The following is a 23,216-nucleotide window of genomic DNA, read 5'->3' as shown; positions in this document are numbered from 1 at the left end:
TAGAATACAGGGATTGCTCTTAGTTTTGCTGTGTCTCATGACGGCTGATTATTGTGTCAATCAATACTATTTTGTGTCTAACTGTAATCCCTCTTTAAATACAGACGTCATGCTGTTGGTATTATAATGTTAGGAATTGGAAGGAGAAATATATGTAGGTTTTAGTTAGGGACACAATACTTTATTATGTCCGGAAACTAAGCGTCTTGTTTAAAAAAAAATGGTTTTCAATGATTTGGGTCACATTTTACTTAGAAAGGTGAATAATTAAATAGAATATTATACGTCTTAGTTCACTCTATGCGAAAAAGTTTGGCAGAAAAAATAATTTAGCCTTGGATATGGATATGTTAAATTAAAATAATATTAAGGACATGATTATTAACGAGTATACGATGTCCATCAAAATATTTAAATTATTTGTACATATAAGAATATAAAGTAGAATCCAATAGAAAACAAAACATTAAAACCTTCATAGCTCATAGATAGATGTTCTTTTTCTATTTTTAAAAATCATTTTTTTTTTTCATTAATGGTTTTTACTTAGTAAGAATTTATTCAAACCAATTTATAGACATTACATAAATGAAAATCGAAACTTTTATTATATGACCCCAGTATTTAAGTTCTCTGAAAGGCTCAAATTATATTTTAGTACAAGGACATTATCCTACAATATTATACACTCGGAATACGATCTTAATATATACAATAGTTAATATTTATTTTGAATACTAATACCTCATAAAATACTATAATATTTTACTTTAATACAAAAACAAATAAATTGCTTTTGTAAATTAGAATCAGTAACTTGATATACATTATCTGATTTATCAAACCGTACCTTTTTTGTCTTGTCTTTTTGTTTTTTTTTTTTTATTTTATCTTTAACCAAACTAACCACGTCATTTATAACATAGCGACACGTACACTTCTTGTAGGAATTCGTCCATCGTGCTGTGTCCTGGATTCCATGAATTTTTAACAAAAAGTATAAATATAGACTTTCTAACTAATAAATAAACCATTAGATGCAATCTAAATTATATTATAAGAAATATTTTAGTCATAAATAGTAGCTATAACTAAAGTCTCTAGAAGGAGTGAATACTATTCGCAACTACGAGCGGTTAATTTCTGGACGATTAAACAAAAAAAAAAAAACAACGGTGCAAGTCGAAATCTCAAGGTGCTTAAAAATAAATGGCGACATCATTATTCCTTAATATTGACTTATAATTTACGCTAAATAACATAAACTTAAAGGATTTCTCGAAGCGTTCGGTTACCATTTACTTTTGATGTCCTCTATTATGAAAGTTATTATGCCCTTTGTCACATATAATCGCTTGATACCCGCGCTAAAGTGTGCGTTATACAGGCTGTTCTTTTAAATCTTATGCTTTACGTTTATAATATGCGGGATAAAAATTTCATTTTATATACACACAGTCAAGATGCTATTGGCTTTCTCTTTATACATAGGTAATGTTATTTTTTCTGTTAAAATAATATTATAGTCGCGATCATCTTCGTATATTTTAATGAACACCCCATATAACATAATATTCAGTCAACTACAAATCAATGGCGGACAAAGAGATATTTAATGGACCCTTTAGTGTTTAAAATGGAGACAAATTTACTTTAAAAGGCAACTTTAAATCGTCCGTTCATCCAGGCGTGGAATTCCATTGAATTTTTCGTTTCATTATAGTTTTATTATAATAGATCTGCTAAACGTTTCATAAAACATATTGAATAATATGCATGAATAATGAATAGTATCCTTTATACTTCTGTTAAGAGATATTCAATATAAAGGGAATTTAATTATATTTATGGACGTATATTTATATGATTTTATGACTGAATCATTTTTTTTTAAATAAAAAGTCAGCTGAATTTTAAATATCACTTCTATTAAAATAATTATGGCGACAATTTGTGTATTAGCTGAAATTAATAATTTCTTTAATGAAAACTCAAATAAAAATGTTTATGTAATGCTTGTCTGAGTCAAACAGAAGCATTACATTTTAATGCTATATTTTAGTGGATCAACGATTCTAACCCTTGAACCCTTGCAACCACTAACATGGGTTAAATTGCGGAAAATTTGTGTCTAACAATTTAAGTTAGGTATTTAAAATATTAAAACTCATTAATTTAACTATTACGTAAACGCATCAAAAAAATTCTTTAAGCTTCCCAACAAGTAATCAAGGAATTTTAAATTAATTTTTTTCTTCATATAATTTCTATCATGGTTGTATTTTACTCACATAGGTATATAATTTTCATTATTGAATTATAAAAAAAAAAAAACTTAACATCAGTATATTAAACTGTCAATAATTGATTTGATAAATGAATCCGAACGCAACAACATCTGCTTCTAAGCTGCGAAAACATTCCTACGTCATTGCTTCAATTTCCTAATAACTTGCAAGACATGGATGCCTTTAATATAATTATTGTCAAACGTCATACAAGAGATGTCCTTAACGCTCCGTCGAATTTCTTCAACGTGCCTTTGAATTAAACATGCTCGAGTCTGACAATTGTGTTTGGGATAAAGCATCATATTTATTTCATAATAAATGACAATTATCGTAAATTGATTTCCGAGTTCACAATACGATACGCAGCTAACCAAACATTGGCCAAAAAGGATAGGCCGATGTCATTGTTGAGATGTTGACTACAAAAGATATTTTTCTTGTTACAGATTATTATGGCAAAGGTTTGTGTTCATTGTGCCAGAGGCAACAAATATCTATGAATATGCATCGGAGTTATATTTTCATAAGAATCGCGTAGATAAATAAATATATATATGATGAAAATATTTATATATGATAAAAATTAAAATAACCTAGTTTAGATAGGTTTTTGTAACCGTGACTTAGAACTGCTTGCAGATATTGAATCAAATTAATGGCACTAAAACCTACTTAAAGAGATTTTCCAAATGAAAAAAATATACCCCAGTATTAAGGTAAATGATTGCTATTCGTTTTATTGAATAAAGGTAGGTAATATTAAAAAAAGTTGAAAGAAGATACTGAATTATTTACATATTGATAAATTACCGTACTCAAAGGAGCACATATATATACATACATATTTAGAAAATTTCAACCTAACAGTTTTCTAGATGTATTTTCCTCCATCTTAAAATTGAGTTATATTTTTCTTTCAATCATTTTCCGTTTCGTTATTAATCACGTAGGTGACTTATAACTTTGAGACCTATTAAGTCTTTAACTTGTCTATTAGTTTAGTTAAACAAGTTATCTATGTAAATAAATTTAATTTAGAAAGGCTTGATATAAAATTTTACTTAATATAATAAGTAACGAGTCCTTAAAGTCGGTTTGTAAAATTTTATTACAGTTTCCCTTACATACACGCAGACAGACGATTATAATTGTTTTGTTTTGTTGTAAAGTGTATTAAAAAAATATATTTTACTATATAAGACTAGCACTTTTGATGTAAAAAATAATAAAATGATGGAATGTTTATATGATAAGTATGTTTCATGGCTAGGAAATAAATACCGTTGGTTAACAAACCATCCGGGACATGTTGAAACTCACTATCAACTAGGGGAAATAGCTGGGAGAGCTAATGCAAAAGCACCCGGAAAATTTTTCACCAAACGCTCCTCTTTCTACCAACGCAAACAGCAGCATCCGTGGCTAATGATCTGACCGTTCCTTTGGATTCCACAAGCTCAAGACCAAGAGCACCAACCGCAACACCACGATTAGGCACTTCTTCATCTTCAGTTATATCCAGCTGACATACGACCCATTCCAGTTGTTGAGCCGCTTTCAACGTCAACTAGGCGAGGTGAAGCTGTGGTAATCACGGCTTCACCACATAATCAAGAAATAATAGATGCGGAGAATAAAAAAAAAACAAAAAGAAGAAAAAAAAGCAGAAACAAAGACGGCTAGACATGTAAAAAAAATATTACAGGAAGCAATAAATAGAAAACTGAAAAGCAACGTAAGAATGTATGTTTTGATGAGGATACCTCTGATGATGGCGACCCGATTTTAGTTTCTGACGAATAAGACAGTGACGTTCTTGAGGGATGATGAATAGGGAGAGGAATGGATAACGTGCACAAAATATTTCCAATGGATAAACGAGGATTGTCTTTATAATCGAATAGCAAAATTTTATTTCTGTTATTTGTTTTGAGATTTAATATAACTTAAACCTGAGTAATGACTCATAAAATTCCGATTAGATATTATAATAATGATTTTTTAGAAATACAATTTAAGTTTACGTGCTGATTATTTTGTGATCAAAAAAATCAATATACATTATATTAAAAATAAATAATATATACGTTTTCGGGTAACCAGTAAAAAAAAGCTTCCGGTAGAAATAGCATCATATTTAAATCCGATGAGTGATTACTTATATTATGTACATATATTTTTACTAAACGGTCTATGGTAAAGTCTAATACTTTGCAATAGTTCGTATACGATAAGTGCCTCGGTTAATTTCTGATTGATTGGCAATAGATATTGATTCATTAATCAACATCTTCAAGTCCTCTTCTCTTCTCCGTATCACCCGTGTCAATACAGTTAACAGATGTGTTCTGAGTTATCAATATTGTTCTCGACTTGTGAAACATCAACAATGAGCGGTCATCAATTAAGTGTTTCCTTAAACATGTTGTTACAGTTAAAATCTAAATAGACCAGGTGGGTAGACAATTAGAATATAATCACTATATTTGGAGTGTTGTCACGGAGTTTCCGAGAATGTCTTTGTTGTCCGCCACCCAGTAGACTAATGTTTGCAAACGGTCTGAATAAGTCAGGCCCAATATTTGCTCTACGAATGAAGGAAACAAAACCTCCGGCGGGACAGTTAGCGTTTTCTTGCTAGTCACGAGGACAATGTTAAGGTGCTGTCTCGATACCCGTTTAGAAATAGATAAACTTATATTTATATGCAATAGCTTTTGTTACAATACTAACAGTTATTTAAAATTGATCATAAAATCATTTTAAATGAAATGAATTATTTGTGAAACTATATCAAATGCTTCTTAAGTAATATTGGTTTATCACCAAATAAATAAAAAACTTTTATACAAAAACTATACAATAAATCTAACTGTTACTACTCACAAATATATCACCTGTACGACGTCACTATCTAAAATCAGAGTTGTTTTTGTTATATCAATATAAGTAAAACGGAGTAAAGGAACAGTATCTTAATTCATAGTCCCAAGGCGTTCGTGTTGCCACGTCGGCGATGTCTCCGCGGGCGGTGCGACCACCTCGCCCTAATATTTCATTGTATTTACCACGTGTCACTTTAATCCATTCTATCAGTTAGTGAGTTAACAACCAGCAGCTAAATCATAGTTCCACTTAACAGATTTCTATGGAACTGTTGTGAGCACAATACAACGTAATTGAATGTATTCGATATTTGGTCAATTTGATGTAATGTTGTTTGGAATAAATTATATTCTTAAATTGAATGAATTATTTCATCTAAATATATTATCAACCTATGATAATAATTCGTACATTAAAATGAAGGTAGGTCTAACGTATTTTATAAATTAAAGACATTAGTTTAACAAAAAAATATTGTAAATTAAATTTCTATGATTTTTCGATTATTTGGACAAATGCTTAACAAGGCCGGGTCTATTTATACATTATCTTATATCTAATACATAACAGTAATAATGAAATATGAGATGCCAATTATAATATAATTCCAAATAGTTGAGGTGTAGTTGATACATAATCTTTACTAAGAACTGAGAAGGAAGGTATAAGTCAACTTGACTGCTGATAACGAGGTTTACTTTACAAATTGTTGAGGTAGGCTGGACGATTAGGTGGAACCTGACGGACACGAGATTGGAAATAGATCTTAGCTAGCTAATAATAGAGTATAAAATCTAATGGAGTCAGTTATGTAAGCGTCGCTTACAACTAATATAAGTACAAGATACTGATAAACAATTATGTAGTCGTATAATAAATAGGATCAGTCGTTAGAGTTAAATTTAATATTTTTTTTTTCATAAAATGTTCATAAAAACTTTTTTGATAACCATAATGATGTTTAATACTACGCCTTAAACAGAACTAGATCGATTTGGCCATGTTTGACACTGTGACCTCATGCTGTGGCATTATCCTCAGACCGTCACCTCGGTTACAATGCCTCCACCTCCATATAAAGCGGGCCCCCGCTGGCTCTTCTTAATTGTTGTAACACGTGCTCACACAATACACCCTCACTGACAACCCTATTTATGCTGTAATTTAATTACACCCGTACTTCCATCATATCATCAAATTGTATGAATATTATAATTTATTAAATTTATTAAGTGTCGTCTTTGAGATTATTTCCAATAAAGTTAGCTTAAAATGTAAGGTAAATTTTGACGTGTCACGGAATAAAAGAATCGTCTTATAAAGTTAAGGGTCGGTATACAAACATTAATGCCCTTGATCATTCAGCACATATTTATTTAAGATCCTAAGTTTCTTGTGATCTATTCGAGAGCAGCTTGTTTGTTTATGAGATCGTTCGCAACTATGAACTATGTAATATTTTTTGGAATTTCGTGTTGTATCAATAGAGTTTTTTTTGTGTTTATAATTTATCTTATCTTATCCGATTTCACTTATAACATAATCCGATTTCTATGATGTTTAATATTTATTTAAAATAATTAATTATATTCTTAACATATTGAATCTTTACTTAAAAAAAATGTTATTTTGAATAAAGAACCAGAATTAGTTTTTTTTTTTGACATAAATTCCAATAGACAAAAAAGTATTTATGGACCGAGACAAAATTTGTAGCTCCTTACAAATCCACTCACAGATAATGCACAAAATTAAATCGCATGTCGAATCGTTGTTAAATAGTTTCATTGATACTACTTCATAGTGGCAGATAATGGGGAAGTTCCAGTTATCTGCTTCGAATGGATCCTGTACAGCCTGAGAGTGAAGCCTTTGAAGACGCGTCCGCTAGTTTTTATTCACTAAAAGTAAGTTTGTGTAATCGATTGCGCACGCGCAGCTCATTCATGAGCTCGGCGAAGCAAATATCCTCGGAATTCTTCAACTTCCAGGACAAAGCATTTTTATGAGAGATATGTCCAGGAAATATAATTGCATACGTCTGTACGTATGTCAGATAAGATTTAATACATTGAAATTATATAACATGTATTATTTACGTCATTTTCATTTAGATTTAGTTTTTGACCACAACGAATTCATTGGGAATTTTTTAAATTATGTTAGAGTTCAACTAGCTTCAGGCAACATAATGAATCTTAAAGAAATACTAATGTTTGTATGTTGTACAGCATATATACAATCAACAAAATTATCAGCATTAGAAATGTATCGGTAATAAATATTTAGAAAGCATGCACTTACGGAAAAGAATAAATTGCGAGTAGCAAAAAAAAAAAGACGAAATCTTAGGACTATAATGAGCCCCTATGGCCCAGCATGCGTCCGAAATTCAATCAAAACGAATTTATTGCCCGTATTCCTAAGACTCTCCATTTAAACTTCGATTGTGAAGGCGGGCAGTAGATTTTTTTTTCCCTATAATGCGATGGCGCGGTTTTTGCCGCCAACTATTATGCTCGGATTTGAAATGACAGTAGAAGTGACGCCCACTTTTTAATTCTATGGTGTGCCTTTGAATGTTTTTAAAGATTATAGAATATAATATTATAAGAGATCTTGAATATGATCTTACGGACGGGCGTATTTTTTTAAGCATTTTATATATATGTATGTATATTTTATATATATGTATATATTGAAATTAACCTACATTTATGTTAGGCCAAATAATGGATTGCTGTTATTATATAAATGTAAATAGAAGAGATAAATAATTTTTATTTATAATCTTAAAGATAATAAAGATTTTTCATCCCGTTTTTTAATTGTATCTTGGTAAATTGAAGCTATTTGTTGTATATATATAGTTTATTTTAATGTTATTTGTTAGTTTGAACTGTGATTAACATGGATTGCTTAACTAAAATATAGTTTACAATAGTAAAAACTTTATATAGATTATTTTAAATAAATATAATAAAAAAAAAATTACAATAAATCACAACATTGATGGCAAATAATGAGGATGTTATCACAGTTCCAGTAAACAAGTTTCAATGGTTCTCCAGTGGCCATCTAACACGTGTTCTATTTGGGAACATTCAATATCTAGCATAGCATAACCACTCTCGAATTAAAACAAAATGTACTTTATGCGAACAGATTAAAACTCATTTTCTTTTGACGGATCTTTCATACGTAATCGCCTTTAAACTTCGTTCAATTATCCAGGAAATAAAAGGTAGAAAAACTCAAAATTAAGTTTATTTTTATATGAAATAAGGTTGAAATTCGTCTGAATATAGCTGTAATGTTAATAGGCATAGGGTATAATAATATCACTTCATCTTTAAGGGGCACTTTAAAGCATCTTAGCGAGTTCGTAGCGAATGATTGTGTTACATCGATCCATCAAAACGCAGACACATAGTAGGCTTTCATAGTTTTTTGTCGTCATTTCCTGGGCTAGTCCGCCCCGAGGCTCGGCTATTTTTGCTATACAATGCATTTTTTTTTTTACTTTTTCGATTTTTTAAATATCGGTCAGTATTATGTTCGGTGATGGAAAGGTGCCGGTTTAGTAGAACGGCAATTTTTATAAGTCTCTGGTGAAATAACTATAGAGTTGGTTTTTTGAATGGTTTGCTATTTTTTTGGGGGGGCCCTTACAAAATGACCGCATCGAATGTATATTTTTTACGTTTGAGGAATTTTGCGAGGCTTATAAGTGGACTTTTTGCAGTTTTTTCTCAATCCCAAAATTTAAAAAAAAATCTTAAAATACATATATAAGGTACCTAAGCCCTTTTTATGCGGTGTAGTCGCAACCGGTGCAGAAAAGTATAAGTTACACATATTAAAATTAATTTAATTTAGTTTATCAATTAAATTTAATTATTTCCACTGGCAATAAATAACTGTACACTATTAACTGTCACGATGACGTTATTTTTGAAGACACCCAAAAATCCACGGTTTCCGCTTAAAAAAGGAATGCACTGTAATTTGAGCCGGCACGAAATTGCCGCTGCACGTGCAAAAAGGTTTTTTTTCATCAGTAACCATCTTTAAAAACAAACTATCAATACTTTTTACGCCGTCATCTGTTTCTGATTTGCTACTAATGTTGCGTCAATGCCTTAAATGAATTCAAATAATACGGTGACCATATTGCTAGATCATTCAATTATAATTTGCATATTTAATTTAACATACTTTGAAATTTTTATATCTTTATAAAAATATACAACAGTATCAAAATTATATAAAAAAATATAGATTTTTACGTAATATTCTTCCTATTTCAATGCTGAAAGCATGTTCACCCTACAGTCGGAAACGTAAAGTGTGACACAACTCCCTAATTATGACTTAACTAACAACTTCCCGGCCACTTGTCTTGCAAAATGCATTTACTGTACACTTAAAGCGCTAAGTTTAAACACACACACGTCACCTTTAAACGCGACTTATGACACGTACGTAAAGCGCTGTAATGCTGGAATATGTAATTAATTATTCTCAATAAAAAGGAAATATAAATTACGTTGTTATAAAAATGTTTTTGTAATAATACGCTTTATTTATAACTAGTTTTAAAACCGCGACTTCGTCCGCATCGGTTTTTTAAAATAGATATGTGCTTATAGATGACCGGGCGAACTCTCTTCCGCCTTAGAGGAAGTAAATAATCAGATTTTGGATTTTATTAAGTTAATTTTATATTTTATTTTAGATACAAACTATCTGTCCTTTGTTCTTAGTTATCTACCTACTAATTTTCAATCGAATTCATACAAACGTACTTGAGTTATAAACAATGCAACTAACACAATTTAATATATATACAAAACAAACTACCGCTCTCTCTTAACATATACACATTTAACTTCATTAGAACGTTCTACACCGGGCTTTTGTCGAGGAGTATTCAAACATACTTCTTGAGTGTTAAATTAACATGTTTTTTAAATAAAATCAAAGAGCATGAAAGCCTCATTCGCACCCTTAAAACAACCCGACCGTGCTCTAGTCTTTACAAACCGTAGATCGCGGCACTTTGGGCTTGTATACTCTTGTTGACGAAATATCCGAGCGTGAACCTATTAACAATTAAAGCTGTTTAAACCGGAACGATATTTATTTTAAACTTTATAGCTATACATATAAAGTATATATTCGTGTATTTTCTGAATGTAAACAATAAGCGGGTAAGTGCTAGTTTACCGACAACTTTATACGAATTTCACGCGAGACTTATTTGTTTTAGGTCGCCATTTTGCACAAGAATAGTTGTGAATTTTAACAGGGGATGTCACAAGGTGTATTGATTTTCACAGATATTTGGATCTCAATGAGAATGAGGACTTGTCGAAAATCGACCAACTATATCCTGATTCGGTCTTAAGCTAAAATAAGTATGGTCAACAGAATAATATTTGTTTTTTATTTTTACCTTCGTATTTTAAAAAATATTAAGTCATCTATCTCCACATTTCGCTTCATTAATACAGTGAAAAAGGCATATTTGTAAATGCGAACAGAAAAATGTATTTTTATTTTGTTTTTCCAACAGTACTTACCTATCAATGTGTGAGCTATAATAATTTTCCCCAAATCTGTTAAGTAGCAGATTTTGAATGGACGCTTTGTGTGACCGACAAACAGACCGACGAGGCGGCAGGCGACTTTAATAAAATATTCCTTTTATCCTACGTTTTACAATATACGACTTACAAAAATTAAAGTGTACCTAATGTACTATGTAGGTACGTATTACAATAACTTATTTAAATATTCCCAATTTAATAGTTGGTCTGGTCATAAATAGTTTTAAGATTGGAAAAAAATATATATTTTGAATTTAGAATCTGTAATTTTTGTAAGATTGTTCATTTATTTCTTACTTTTCTTATTAACTTTGTGCTATTAAAACAGAAGGGGTGATAATGAGATGCAAATTACTGTGCTTCCATTACATGTACCTAGATAGCGGGCTGAATACTATTTTTGCAATCCATATGCTTGGTGTTGTGCCAAATGTTTGTGTACCGGCTTAATGTTTTGTTTAACGTGACCTCCTCTGTTTGTGACAGACAAAGTGTTGGCTGTGATAGTAATCTTACAAAAACCGTTGAAGCAGTAAAAGAAACTGTAAAAAAATTACGTCCATAAGCTAAATGTCTTACCTCGGGAATTTAATATGCACTTAGATCTAGAAAAACGTAACATATTTTAAAATATGACTTGCTTTGCATTGTCATTTCTTTATTTATAAATAAAAAAGTATATGTCAATTAAATTCAAACACCTATTTAAGGATGTCATGGAACGTATTTTAATAAGGAGTTTCTTACAATGTGAATTTTTTTATCAAACAAAATGACCGTATCTCGCTGAAAGCTGATGGTGATTGAAGATGATTTGGTGGGTTGTTAGCTATTAAGGAGTGACTGTGAAATATTTTTGTGGGTAAGAACATAGTCACAATCGTCACCATCAGAACATGGAGCCAAAACTATATTTCGATTCTTCCAGTCCGGGTTACAAACGAACTTTCCAGACTCCATCAGGTCTGAAAATTGACTTGTCTCGTAACAAAATAAGTTGCAATTGTCCGATACATAATTTGAGCCGACGAGATTATAAACCGCTTTAAAATTATAAATTAATATTCGTTAATAAATTTGTAAGTTTGAGTTGTATTTATGTATGTCTGTATGGAACGGAATCTTTGAGAACGATTTTCACCGTATTCAAGAAGTCCGGTAATTGGAAACTTGATCGATGACAATGATGACAGTTCAGAATCCTTATAAGGATGGTCAGGATTAAGAGAATCTTCTAGAAAAACCTTTATAAGGGAGTAATGAAAATACTGTTACGAAGTCAGCTTGTCATACTATTTATTGGAGTGGATATTTGAGTATAGTCTCTGTATAATGTTGTATCCTCTTGATTGGGGTAAAGAAGTTTTAAGATGAGCTGTAAAAGTAGCGTTCATTCCTTATATAGCTTTAATACAAACGAGTCTAATACATGCAAATTACTGTACACAATATCGGTATGTATCGGTATGTATCGGTATGTATCGGTATTAATTCACAAAAGATTAACAATTAAATTATCGGAAAGTATTTTTTTTTATTGAATAAAGTATTGAATAAAGTAAAGAAACAGTAAAATTTTAAATAAAAAAAAAACAGTTGGTTTATACAGAAAGAACATGTGCAATTAAATTGCTTGTAATTATAATGTTGTGAAATAAAAAACATATAAGGAATATTAATTTGAAAAGAAAAAAACGTTGTAGTCGAAAAATGTTATTATAATTGTTAAGCGAACTTAAAAGTATCAATTTTTTTTAATAACAAATATTTTATATTACAGTATCTGAAGGTCGAGCAAACATAATTAATTACCTCAAAATAGAATTATTGTAAAACTTACATATGTTATTGACAACTCATAGGAAATGCTTTTTACTCCCTTTTCGTAAATTTCCTCTCATATGCCTACTAGTTGAAGCCTTGTCATATATCAACTACCCAGCCCTGTTACTTACTTTGTTCATAGCGTGTACAAAAGATGGAGATATGAATTTTAAATTACAAATGACATTTGGTTGATGTTAAAGGTAGGTACTGGGTGGTGTGATAGTTTGAAATATCTAACTTAGGCTTACTCAACATGATAGTGAGGTCTACAGTTGTACACACCGCAATACAACAATATATCTCTGTTAGACATATGTCCACTAAATAAAATGAATATGGCGATAGTTATTAAGTATAAAATTTTATAATAATTAATTTTAAAATCCTTTTTTCGAACAATATGGAAGTAGCGAGTGCTAGCTGGTCTTAAATATGAATAGAGTACCAACTATATAGAAATAAAACAATTATTTGGCCGTCCAAATGATTATCAGTAATATGTATAAAGCTAATAAGATCGAAAATTCATTAACATCCAGCCATTGTGGCATAAACGTACGAAATGCAATAAGTTCAGCGTCAATACTCAATAGCTATAGATTCTTCTGTTATACTTAAAATTCCATCTGATGAGCTTCTAGCAGCTGTGACCGATGGCAAGTCAACATCAATGTAACGGATCGCAGACCGTGAAATCGGTCGCGAAATCTAAAAGCCGTCTCGGATCTCCGAACACATAACTAGACTAAATCAATGGGCATGTGTTTGTAATACTGACACCCGTACACCGAGACGAATCGCCGAAGAAAGCCCGTACAAATCCCTAAGAAATAACCGAAAAACCGAAATTTTTCTGCGATTCGTCACACCGATGAGATTTCACGGCTCCCTATTACACAGCAAGGAATCACATGAACTGAGGTGTTCACTTTTGTGATATAACACTATCGGAACGAATCGCGCTTAGAAATGTACCGATTTGTCATTCTTAAACGTTCGGCCGATGCATTATACGCTATAAATGGGCAACACTTTTGTTGAATGTCACGTATCTTACACTAGTATCGGACACGTAACGTCAATCCATATTTTTTGTGTCCCATGTATGTCTGTTATGTCCGATATTAATTACCTTAAGAAAACGTCCGTCTGTGTATAAGTAGCAAAGTTTAAATGTATGCGAGGTCTTGGCTAAATGCTTACAATATATTATAAAACATATGACTTTTTTTATATATCTGAGTCTTTGATTCAGTTAATTTTAAAATCAAAACAATCTTTTGAACTATTAAATATGCTTTATAATCTAGAATTAATTTTAATCCACAATTATTTTAAAATATAATGGTTGAATGAAACGAAAGTGAGTTACTTAAATTACAAGATCGATTTTTCAAAAAATTATACTACATTTACTGAAATTGCAACACCGATTTTACAAAACATTATACTACAATTACTGAGATTGCAAGACCGATTTTACAAAAAATTATACTACAGTTACTGAAATTGCAAGACGGATTTTACAAAACATTATACTACAGTTACTGAGATTGCAAGACCGATTTTACAAAACATTATACTACAGTTACTGAGATTGCAAGACCGATTTTACAAAAAATTATACTACAGTTACTGAGATTGCAAGACCGATTTTACAAAAAATTATACTACAGTTACTGAAATTGCAAGACCGATTTTACAAAAATGTATACTAGACTAAATTAATATATCCACGATTAGAATATTAACTTCATTTACAGCAAATTACTGATTTGTCCATAACTTGGTGAAACTGTAATTTTTTATTGGGGTGCTTTTTAAGATATTATCCAAATGATAATCACTCTACTCATATCTGTCAATAAAATATTTATAACCATTGACACCATGCACCCCTCGCTTTTTTTAAATAAAATACATTTTTTTTTATTCACACTATTATTAATTTATATTTATTGAAATTTTTAACACTATTTTCTTAATTTAAATTTATTCAAATTTATTTCCTATTTTTTAGTTCGGTGTTTCTATAAAAAGCGTGTTTTTTAGTTTTTTTAATTTAATTACTCACCGGATTAACTCCAGAAATTCATAACACATCTGATTTTAAGATGAAATATTGTGTTTGTAAATTTATTCTAAAAGAGTTGTTTACTATCAAATATAAAGATACTAAAGACATGTACATTATGCGTTTTTTTTATTTTATTATAGCACGAAGTTTGTCAGTCTTCTTTCTTCTTCTTTCCAGTCTTCTTTAAGTCTTCTTTCCAGTCATCGTTTTTTTCTTTAACAGTCCTTCCCCCGTTTACATGCAACAAACATTATACGCGAAAAGCAGCCAGTGATGTAAATATAATGTGATATATACATTTTCTTCATTCAAAACTATTTACATTTAAATAAATTTAATTAACTTTTTACGATATGCTTGAGTGAACATAAAATTTTTAACATTGCGATTAAGTTACAGCCTTTTATTTGAAGGCTGTTAACACTTCGCTATAAAAACATACACTCGCTTATTGTATCTGTATATATAAATTTATTTAATTAAATTATTTTTCTCCATGATTATGTTAAATTATACCCAATATATAGCCTTATTTCTACAAATAGTAAAAAAATATATACCGACTATTTTTTATTTCTCATTAATATAGTCATATTTTCAGTATTTTTTTATTAAGGACCGACATATTAACTTTCAATTAAAATAAGTTTGAATAAATGTATTTCTTAAATACGTTATACGTATGGTATTATAGCGAAAGAGTATTGATTATAAATAGTACTAAGTTCCATTACATATTAAATAATTCCGTTTTTATGAGAATATCCTTACTATTTTAAAATTCAACCGATTTTTTACTGTCCTCGTTTTATTATTTAAATTTTGTTTAGATTTGCGCGTCACAAGTAATCTAATATATCAATCATATTAACTTTTAAACTAGCTAATTGCTAGTTCAAATATATATGTATAATTAATTTCACTAATTGTAAGATAATTTATCTTTGATTTTTTTTAATAAAACTTCTTTTATTCTTTGAAAATGTAATGTGTAAAGTTTCACGTAGTTTATAAGAAATAAAAGTACTGTCTTAGTAGTTTTTTGTTTTGCTCACCAGAGAGAAGTATTTTGAAATGAAAGCAATATATATTATTAAAGTATATTTATTGAACATTCAGAGATCAAACGAAAGTCTTGAAATTATCTTAACTACATCAGTCTAAAAAATGGCTTCTTAACTTAGATTACAAAAACTTAAAATTAAACCTTAATTACGTGTAACAAAGAGCATAACATCTATATTAGATTACGAAAGAGTACATAAAAAAATACATTTTAAATTTAAGGCACACGAATATTAAGAAACAAGCTTATCTATAGTAGAATTTTCGAGCTTATGTTTAACGTACTAAGTATAATGAGTCTAACATTAAGATTGGCACGCTCGGCCCACTTTTGCATAAATACCAATAAGGAAATGTAAAGATACATAAAGTACAGTAAAGAATTAATGAATTAAGAATAATCATACCTTAAACCTATTAAAGCTTTCGAGTTCATTAAGTAATAACTCTAAGAGTCAGATACATCTCATGCAGTGGACGATATGAAAGACGGATTAGAAACATCTAAATTCACATTTCCACCAGCGACTATTAGAGTTATTACATATTTTATATCATTTCTTACATAGTAAATATATAATTTGTATTTTTAAGGCCTTTCTTATCCTAATTAAAGCTTCGATTGATGTACTTTTTATATCACAGACAACATCCTTACAAACTAGTGGAAGACATCGGATTGTTAACGACAAATGTTTGAAGGAGCCTAAGAAGTTATATGGAAATATGTGCGTAGATAAATACAGTGCAGTTGACATTAAAGCTGTCTACCAAAACATGTCGGTAATTTTATGATTATAGGAAACTAAATCGCTGTATACTGGTGAGAGGGATTCGTTGTAGCTTAAACTAAGATCACAATAAGATCACTTGACAGAATCCCCGCATCAGTACACAGCGTCACTAAAACTAACGGAAGACGTTGATGTGCAACACGCACGCACTTAAACTAGTTGGGGAAGACACGATTTTGTTTTTCACTGTATCATTACCAAAATTATAGTTAGAACTGGAAGACGGACGTGATTTTTTTTAACGCTGATTAATAACAGAGCTTACATACGAAGCAGCTAGTCTTGGCCGTGTAGCAGATCTCCCGAACTTCATTGGCCACGTTGTCACTGATCTCCTCTCCAGAGATGAGTTCGAAGCGGCTGGAGTTCAAGATGTTTTGGTTTTCGGCGTTATCGTTATCTTCTACTGGCAGCGGTTTGACCGGGTCTATAGGATAGAAGTATTCGGAGAACGGCACTATGATGGGTTCTTCGATATAAGCAGTCTTATGTGATGGCAGGTCTGAGCGTGGTGGTGAATTGGAGATCAACTCCCCAAGCTTCGACCAACACTTGTTGAGATTCACCCGAGTGGAGCTCGTCACCTTCCTCGGGAGTCTTGGTTTTGAGCTCTGAAAATTAAAACAAAATTTTTATTTCTATTCAAAAAAATACTTTATATTACTATATAAAAAAAATACTTTAGTATTTGAACAAATAAAAAAAATGATATTAACTAGTGACGTAATTATGGATATGAACACTATTTACCTGACGGTTCAAGAGCTTCATCCAAGGAGAGCGTGGTGACTGAACCTCCTTCTGCGGCGACTGTGACTCTTCCTTAGCGAGACACATGTTTACTATATACTAACTTAGTAGGACGAACTATCAACAAACTACGTCTACGTATTTACAAGGTTGCTCAAGAGCAAACGACATGCACACGCGGAGCGTACGAAGGGAATGATGGAAACAGGAAGGGTGGCCGGCTATTTATACCCGGTCCGCGCTAAGCATGCCCCGCGCGTGCGTGCCGTAAGCGCGCGCGCAGCACGCGATCGGTAGCGCGCGCTCCGACCGGTTCCTACAACCGTCCTACGGCCGGGAGCTTTGACGTGCCGCGACTTAGAATCCTTAGAGATTAGTTATAAAGCCTTATTAATCATACCATTCTATGTTCCTGTTGGTAGAGTCTTCGAGATTTTTGTTCTTTTTTTTTCTGTTTTAAATAACTGGTCTTCTCCATGCTGTGAACGCATCTATTATAAGCGGTGGAAAATTTTCTAATATCGAGATATTAATGATACATTCTGGTACAATCTTCGGACGCATGAGTTGCATATATTTGCATGATCTATAGCGTATCCGGAGGCGATAGCAGAATAAACAAGGCTATCTGTGTATCATGAATCACGGCAGCTGGCTAGCTGGATAGATAAGTTCCTAAACATATAGCCGGCACCCGTCGCTTCCTGTGATTACATCGTCTCGCTGCTAGCAAATCAAGTTCACGTTGGTACAACCTGATAAATCATTTCCTCCGATTCAAGGATAAGATGATGAATTATGTTAGATTTTAATAAAGATAATCCTCTGAGACGTGCGTGGTGACTTGGCACAGGCTTGCGTCGGGGAATTATTCTCATCTCATTAGCACTATGTAAATTAAAACTATTGCGATGCAATTTCATTTTTCTATAAATAACTATTTTTAATGCTTCCTATTTCCAAGTACATATGTAGGTACATTTATTAATGATTTTAAATATTTAAAAACTCATATATCTAACGTTTTAAGTCTTTTCTAGAAATATCATAATCTAACGAAAGTTAAGGTTAAGTTTAAGTTTAAGTTTAAGTTGTTAAGGTTTAATCTCTATTTACCTATATATGTTTTTCCTTTTGGTTTTTTTTTTTTGTTAAATCTTAATACACCGTCACTCGGAAGTGTTGTCACATCATCCGTAAATGTCTTTCACTTTTAACTAACACACTAAGTTAAAGTATAAATATTTAAAGTTAAAAATAAAAATTAATGAACGAAGAGAGTAAATACTAGGTATTTGAGAAACATGAAACGAAATATCATCGAGATACAAAAGCCGATAATGTTCTTGATTCGGATTAAATTGATATAAGTTTAAAGGTTATTAGAAGTTATCAGATATCTCTTTTTTTAATTTTACATTCAATATAAAGAAAAAACTTCAGTTAATAATTCCACAAGCACACGTAGAACAAGAAAATTCACATTGAAATTTGAAAAATTTTCAAATGAAACATTTTCTAAGTGAAAGCTTACAGAGGAACATGATCAAACGATGTATGTACATATACGGGAACCTTGTAAACGAAGTAAACATAAGCAAATAAGTTTTATACTTAGAATAATTGCAATAGGATGGTTGTTAATAATAAAAGTGAAAAAAATTATAATCCCAGCTAAAGAAACATCTAAAGGCGGACTATTATAATAAATTCACAGTCAGCAACGACACCACATTAAGATGCGGTAATTACAGCATGTTTTAATGAAAGCCCCGTTTTTACAAACGCATCTTCTTGTGCAACAAAAAAAACAACATCGCGTAGAAAACTAATTGACTTCCAATAAGACCTGCGCGTCCACCTATTTACAACTTTTTATGAAAACCTTTTTGTAATTAAATGATTAATCGTCTGTTATCAAAGGGATGGCTTAATTCATTGTTCATGTAATATATTTTCTTATAAGAAATAATTCTAATTTAATACTTTTTAAGTTCATATATTATTAAGTACTTTTTTGAGAACAAATCTTATGTTTTATCTGTATAATAAAGTGACGCAACATAAGTCAAGTTTCAAAAATGTATATCGACACCGAGAGCCATTGTAACCGATCCCCTCACGCTTAACGCTGAAGAATTTTTACTCAACATAATACTTTCATTAAAAGTAAAAAAAAAACCTCGACCACAACCCGACCACGTGCAGCCTTTACTTGAAAAAAAAAAGAATATAAAATCTTAACCTTTTTGCGTCCCCAGGGGTAGGGTTACAACAAATGGAACTTTGTATTCCGTGCGTTACGTATCAAGCTATACATTATGTTATAGTCTGTGGTACGCACACACAGACACGCCATGTGTATTGTATCATCGTTGTGTGTGTGAAGCGTGCATTACACGCGTAGCTCCTGTATTGTTGACTTGTCTACAGTATTGTGGCTGGTGTATTTTGAGATGTCAATAGGTTTATTGTTATTGGCAAAGGTACAAATGTCGTGTAGTGTATCGTCATAAATGATTGTTAGAAATTGTGTTCGTTTAGCGATAAAGGGTTGAATAAAACAATCGCGCCTTTATAATTGGACACACGGCACACTTCGCATGCCAATGAATGCATACCGATATTGCATGCGGGCTCTCTATAAGTATTATAATGAAGATATAATATGTAACTTTGTAGTAAATAGGTCTCTATAGAGTTTAATATATACTTTTTAAATAATATCATTGCTTAAAAGTGAAACAAAGAACATAAAAAAATACATAAGCATTACAAAAGTAAAAGGCAATAGTAGTAACATTTTATATCAAACGCATTGTAATCCGATGGTTTCTTATTTTTAGTAGACAACAAATAAAACAACAGCCATCTTTTTCTATTTTGTTCCCTCCCCCAACGCGACAACGCCGGGATCAAAATATTATAATTCATTTTGACTTTAATAGACAATAACATAAATAAATACTTTTTTAAATCGACTTTTTTACTTTTGAAAGTTTTAGATTTCATTTTGTGTTATATCTTAAGATGCGTCTTGAGATCATATTATGATTTTTAATTTTTTTTCAATGACAAGGTCTGTTTGCTCACCTTAACTATACCTATGCTTAAATTACCAGTTAAATTGTAATAGAGAAGGTTAAATATTTAAATATTCGTAAAATAATATAATTATTTCACTCATATTTTTATTCATAGAATTAAATGTTTTATATTAAACAAAATATCTAGAAGAAAAAACTTTCGATAAAATGAGATTTAAAATTAAAAATAAAAATCCTCTAACCCGTTTAGATTGCTTAGAAAGCCATAAAGAGACAGACAGATAAACGCGTCAAAGCCCATAAACTATTCCATTTTTTTTTTTTTGTTAATAGATTTATATTGTACTCCAATTCGAATAAAGAGGGAATGGAGCATTTTGTTTCGAAACATATATCAAGATATCAACTTGATATATAAAACGTAATTTGTCAGTAAAAATACTACTCCGATAGAAAAACTTATCAAGTACGTATATCTCCAGGCGTTGCAAATTAAAAGGCCATCAGTTTTTAAAATTAATGTCCTCCATTATTATAAAACGTTCACATATATTTGTAAGAGATAACATTACCTACTGGACACCGTTTACATGCATCTAAGATGACCCAAGATGCAATCTAAATGAAAAGTTACGTCCGAGCAATTAGCGCCGCATGAGCATCATTAAAGAGTAAAGAAAAACTACACGGACATATTAAAATAATAAGAGCTCATAAATCAGGGGTGAAAACGTAAACAGTACGGAGGCTTCAAACAGATTTGAATCTGTAATCGAAGCCCGTATGACGCACACAGAGGCGCGCCACGCTCGTGTCGGACACGCGCGTCACGCACACACACAAGCGACATCTAATCGAGGCTTTCGCGTGTCGGTCGTGTGTGCTCCATCCCCGTTAAGGGGCGCAGGTGTCGCTCGGTGAATGAGGCTGCCGTGGGAACGCGTCCCAACCCTCGGTTCCCATGGCCGCCACCTGCCACCTGCCGTACTACGCATAATTCGCGTTCGTAAATGAACGGTAGTGACCACGTGTGGCCACGAGGTTTTTTCATCATCCCGAGGACGCGGAAGACCGGCGGGGAGCAGTTAACAACGACTTAATGATAGCGGCTCGAGGATCATCCCTCAAGGATACACGTCAATCGGATCCTGATTCATTTAACATGAAAAACCTATTATAGAATACAAGGAATTATAAAGTTTTAATCTCCGAGCTCTGGTGTACCGTCTGAAAAGATTAAAGGGGACGTACAATTATAATATCATTACAGGACAGTGTATATTGAATTACAATCCTGGCGATTTCAATTACGGCAACAATCAATCACGCCGTTGAAAGGTCAATGCAAAAAACACTAAGTGATTTTAAAATTGAATATCTGAATCAATTATATTATAATATCTTTTGTAATTAACAATGCGAGCGTGTCTCGCCGGTCCGTCCCCTAGTGAGGGTCCATCGTTTGACCTTTGAATTGATGACCTTCACAATAGCACCTGTTCCGGGGATGGCTTTTGTTACCTTCGTGCGCTATGGCCATCACACCCCAGGAGCAATAAACTTCTGGGACCCCTAAATAAAAGGATATCTCTTGTATTTAGGAAAAGCCTGCCATTCAAAATAAGATTATACAGTATCATACGATATTTTGAAATCTTTATACCATGAAAAACTTTTAATTCATTAAAGATTTTTTAGTAACAGATAATATAAGTATATAATTCTTTTCCTACACCAGAGTCCAGAACATTATGTTTTAAACAAATTTCGTCGAATGGTTGTCAGTGGAACTGAAAATTATAAATAATAATAAAAAAAAAAAAAACTTCAACCGCCTGAAAGCGCTCATTACGAGTCCAAGTCTTGATAACACTACAGCAAAAACGCCTCAATTATCGCATGTGGAGCCCCTGGCAAATGTCACAGAGTAATAATTACCGCTGTATTACCTGTGTTAAATATTATCTGTGGGCGTAGCTTTCACTGGAATGGCGGTAATCAAGTGGAAATATCCGGAATCATAATAGATAAAGCTTCCAGGGGACAGAGCTTCATTATCAAGCTGCTTAAAATAAAATTTCAATTAAATTTAAAATTTATAATAAAAAATATATAAGATAAAGTCACCCTAAAATATTCCCGTGAAGCTATAAGTGAAATTATAAAATGTACTACAAAATTGTTACAATAAACGTTCTTCTAAAGCATTATTATCGTTTTATTTGTATGTTGATCATAAAATATGAAATACTGCTAATTAAAATCCTAACATATTATCGTATTTCCGAATCAATGTTATAAAAATGCAATTTTATCGTCATTCTTACGCCGTAGCGTGTAATTTACGAAGTCGTCTTAAATCCCCTGTTCACGTCGGTCCACTTTAATGTTTTCACTTGCATTTAAATAAACCATTAACCATTCTAGGAAAAAACACGATAAACATTATTTAAGAGATCAGAATAAATATAAAGGCAGTCCTATTTATATATATATAACCACATAACATTTGTATTAGCGCCGTGCTTGACTTGCGGATGTATTTAAAACATCTTTTATAATTTTATATGACATGAGTCTAGACTGTGTTATTAAATGTGGGGGTAATAAGCAATCATTGCAGAGTCTGCTTCAATTTTGCTATTATTATTTTTTTTATGATTAATGAACGAAAATTATGACCACAACGAAGAATCGCTTTGGAACTTGAACGGGAGTTTGTAAACGCAATCTAATAAGTATCTGTTGTTGACGATTTATGTAATCTGTGTATTTTTTTATTATGTATTTAAGTTAAACGTTTCAAACACCTACTGGGAAAATGAGTATGTAATTTAACGGGATTTTTGTACCTACATTTCTATTAA

The 23,216-nt window shown here is 31.6% G+C and overlaps 1 protein-coding gene across 2 annotated transcripts; it reads right to left on the bottom strand.

The window, feature by feature from the left end:
• Positions 1-15,781: 15,781 nt before the first annotated feature.
• On the bottom strand, positions 15,782-18,195 carry LOC116771260 (uncharacterized). 2 transcript variants are annotated; one of them, XM_061523378.1, is made up of 2 exons: positions 17,703-18,195; positions 15,782-17,163 (listed from the first exon to the last, which is right to left on the bottom strand). In XM_061523378.1, exons 1-2 carry the CDS (start codon positions 17,778-17,780, stop codon positions 16,801-16,803), a joined length of 441 nt encoding a protein of 146 aa, XP_061379362.1. In that variant the 5' UTR covers positions 17,781-18,195; the 3' UTR covers positions 15,782-16,800. The 2 variants fall into 2 exon arrangements, with proteins under 2 accessions (XP_061379362.1, XP_032518956.1); XM_032663065.2 differs by lacking the exon at positions 17,703-18,195 and adding an exon at positions 17,303-17,574.
• Positions 18,196-23,216: the final 5,021 nt, after the last annotated feature.

This window comes from Danaus plexippus, chromosome 17 (assembly GCF_018135715.1).
Source record: "Danaus plexippus chromosome 17, MEX_DaPlex, whole genome shotgun sequence".
Taxonomy (NCBI): domain Eukaryota; kingdom Metazoa; phylum Arthropoda; class Insecta; order Lepidoptera; family Nymphalidae; genus Danaus; species Danaus plexippus.
Note: the sequence above shows the minus strand (reverse complement) of the source record. Positions and strands in the feature narration are given on the sequence as shown.

Bases quoted from the DNA above. Each gene is read 5' to 3' on its own strand.
- LOC116771260 (XM_032663065.2), bottom strand. From the start codon at position 17,389: ATGTGTCTCGCTAAGGAAGAGTCACAGTCGCCGCAGAAGGAGGTTCAG. The intron at 17,164-17,302 runs GTAAATAGTGTT...TTTAATTTTCAG, and splicing joins TGAAGCTCTTGAACCGTCAG to AGCTCAAAACCAAGACTCCC.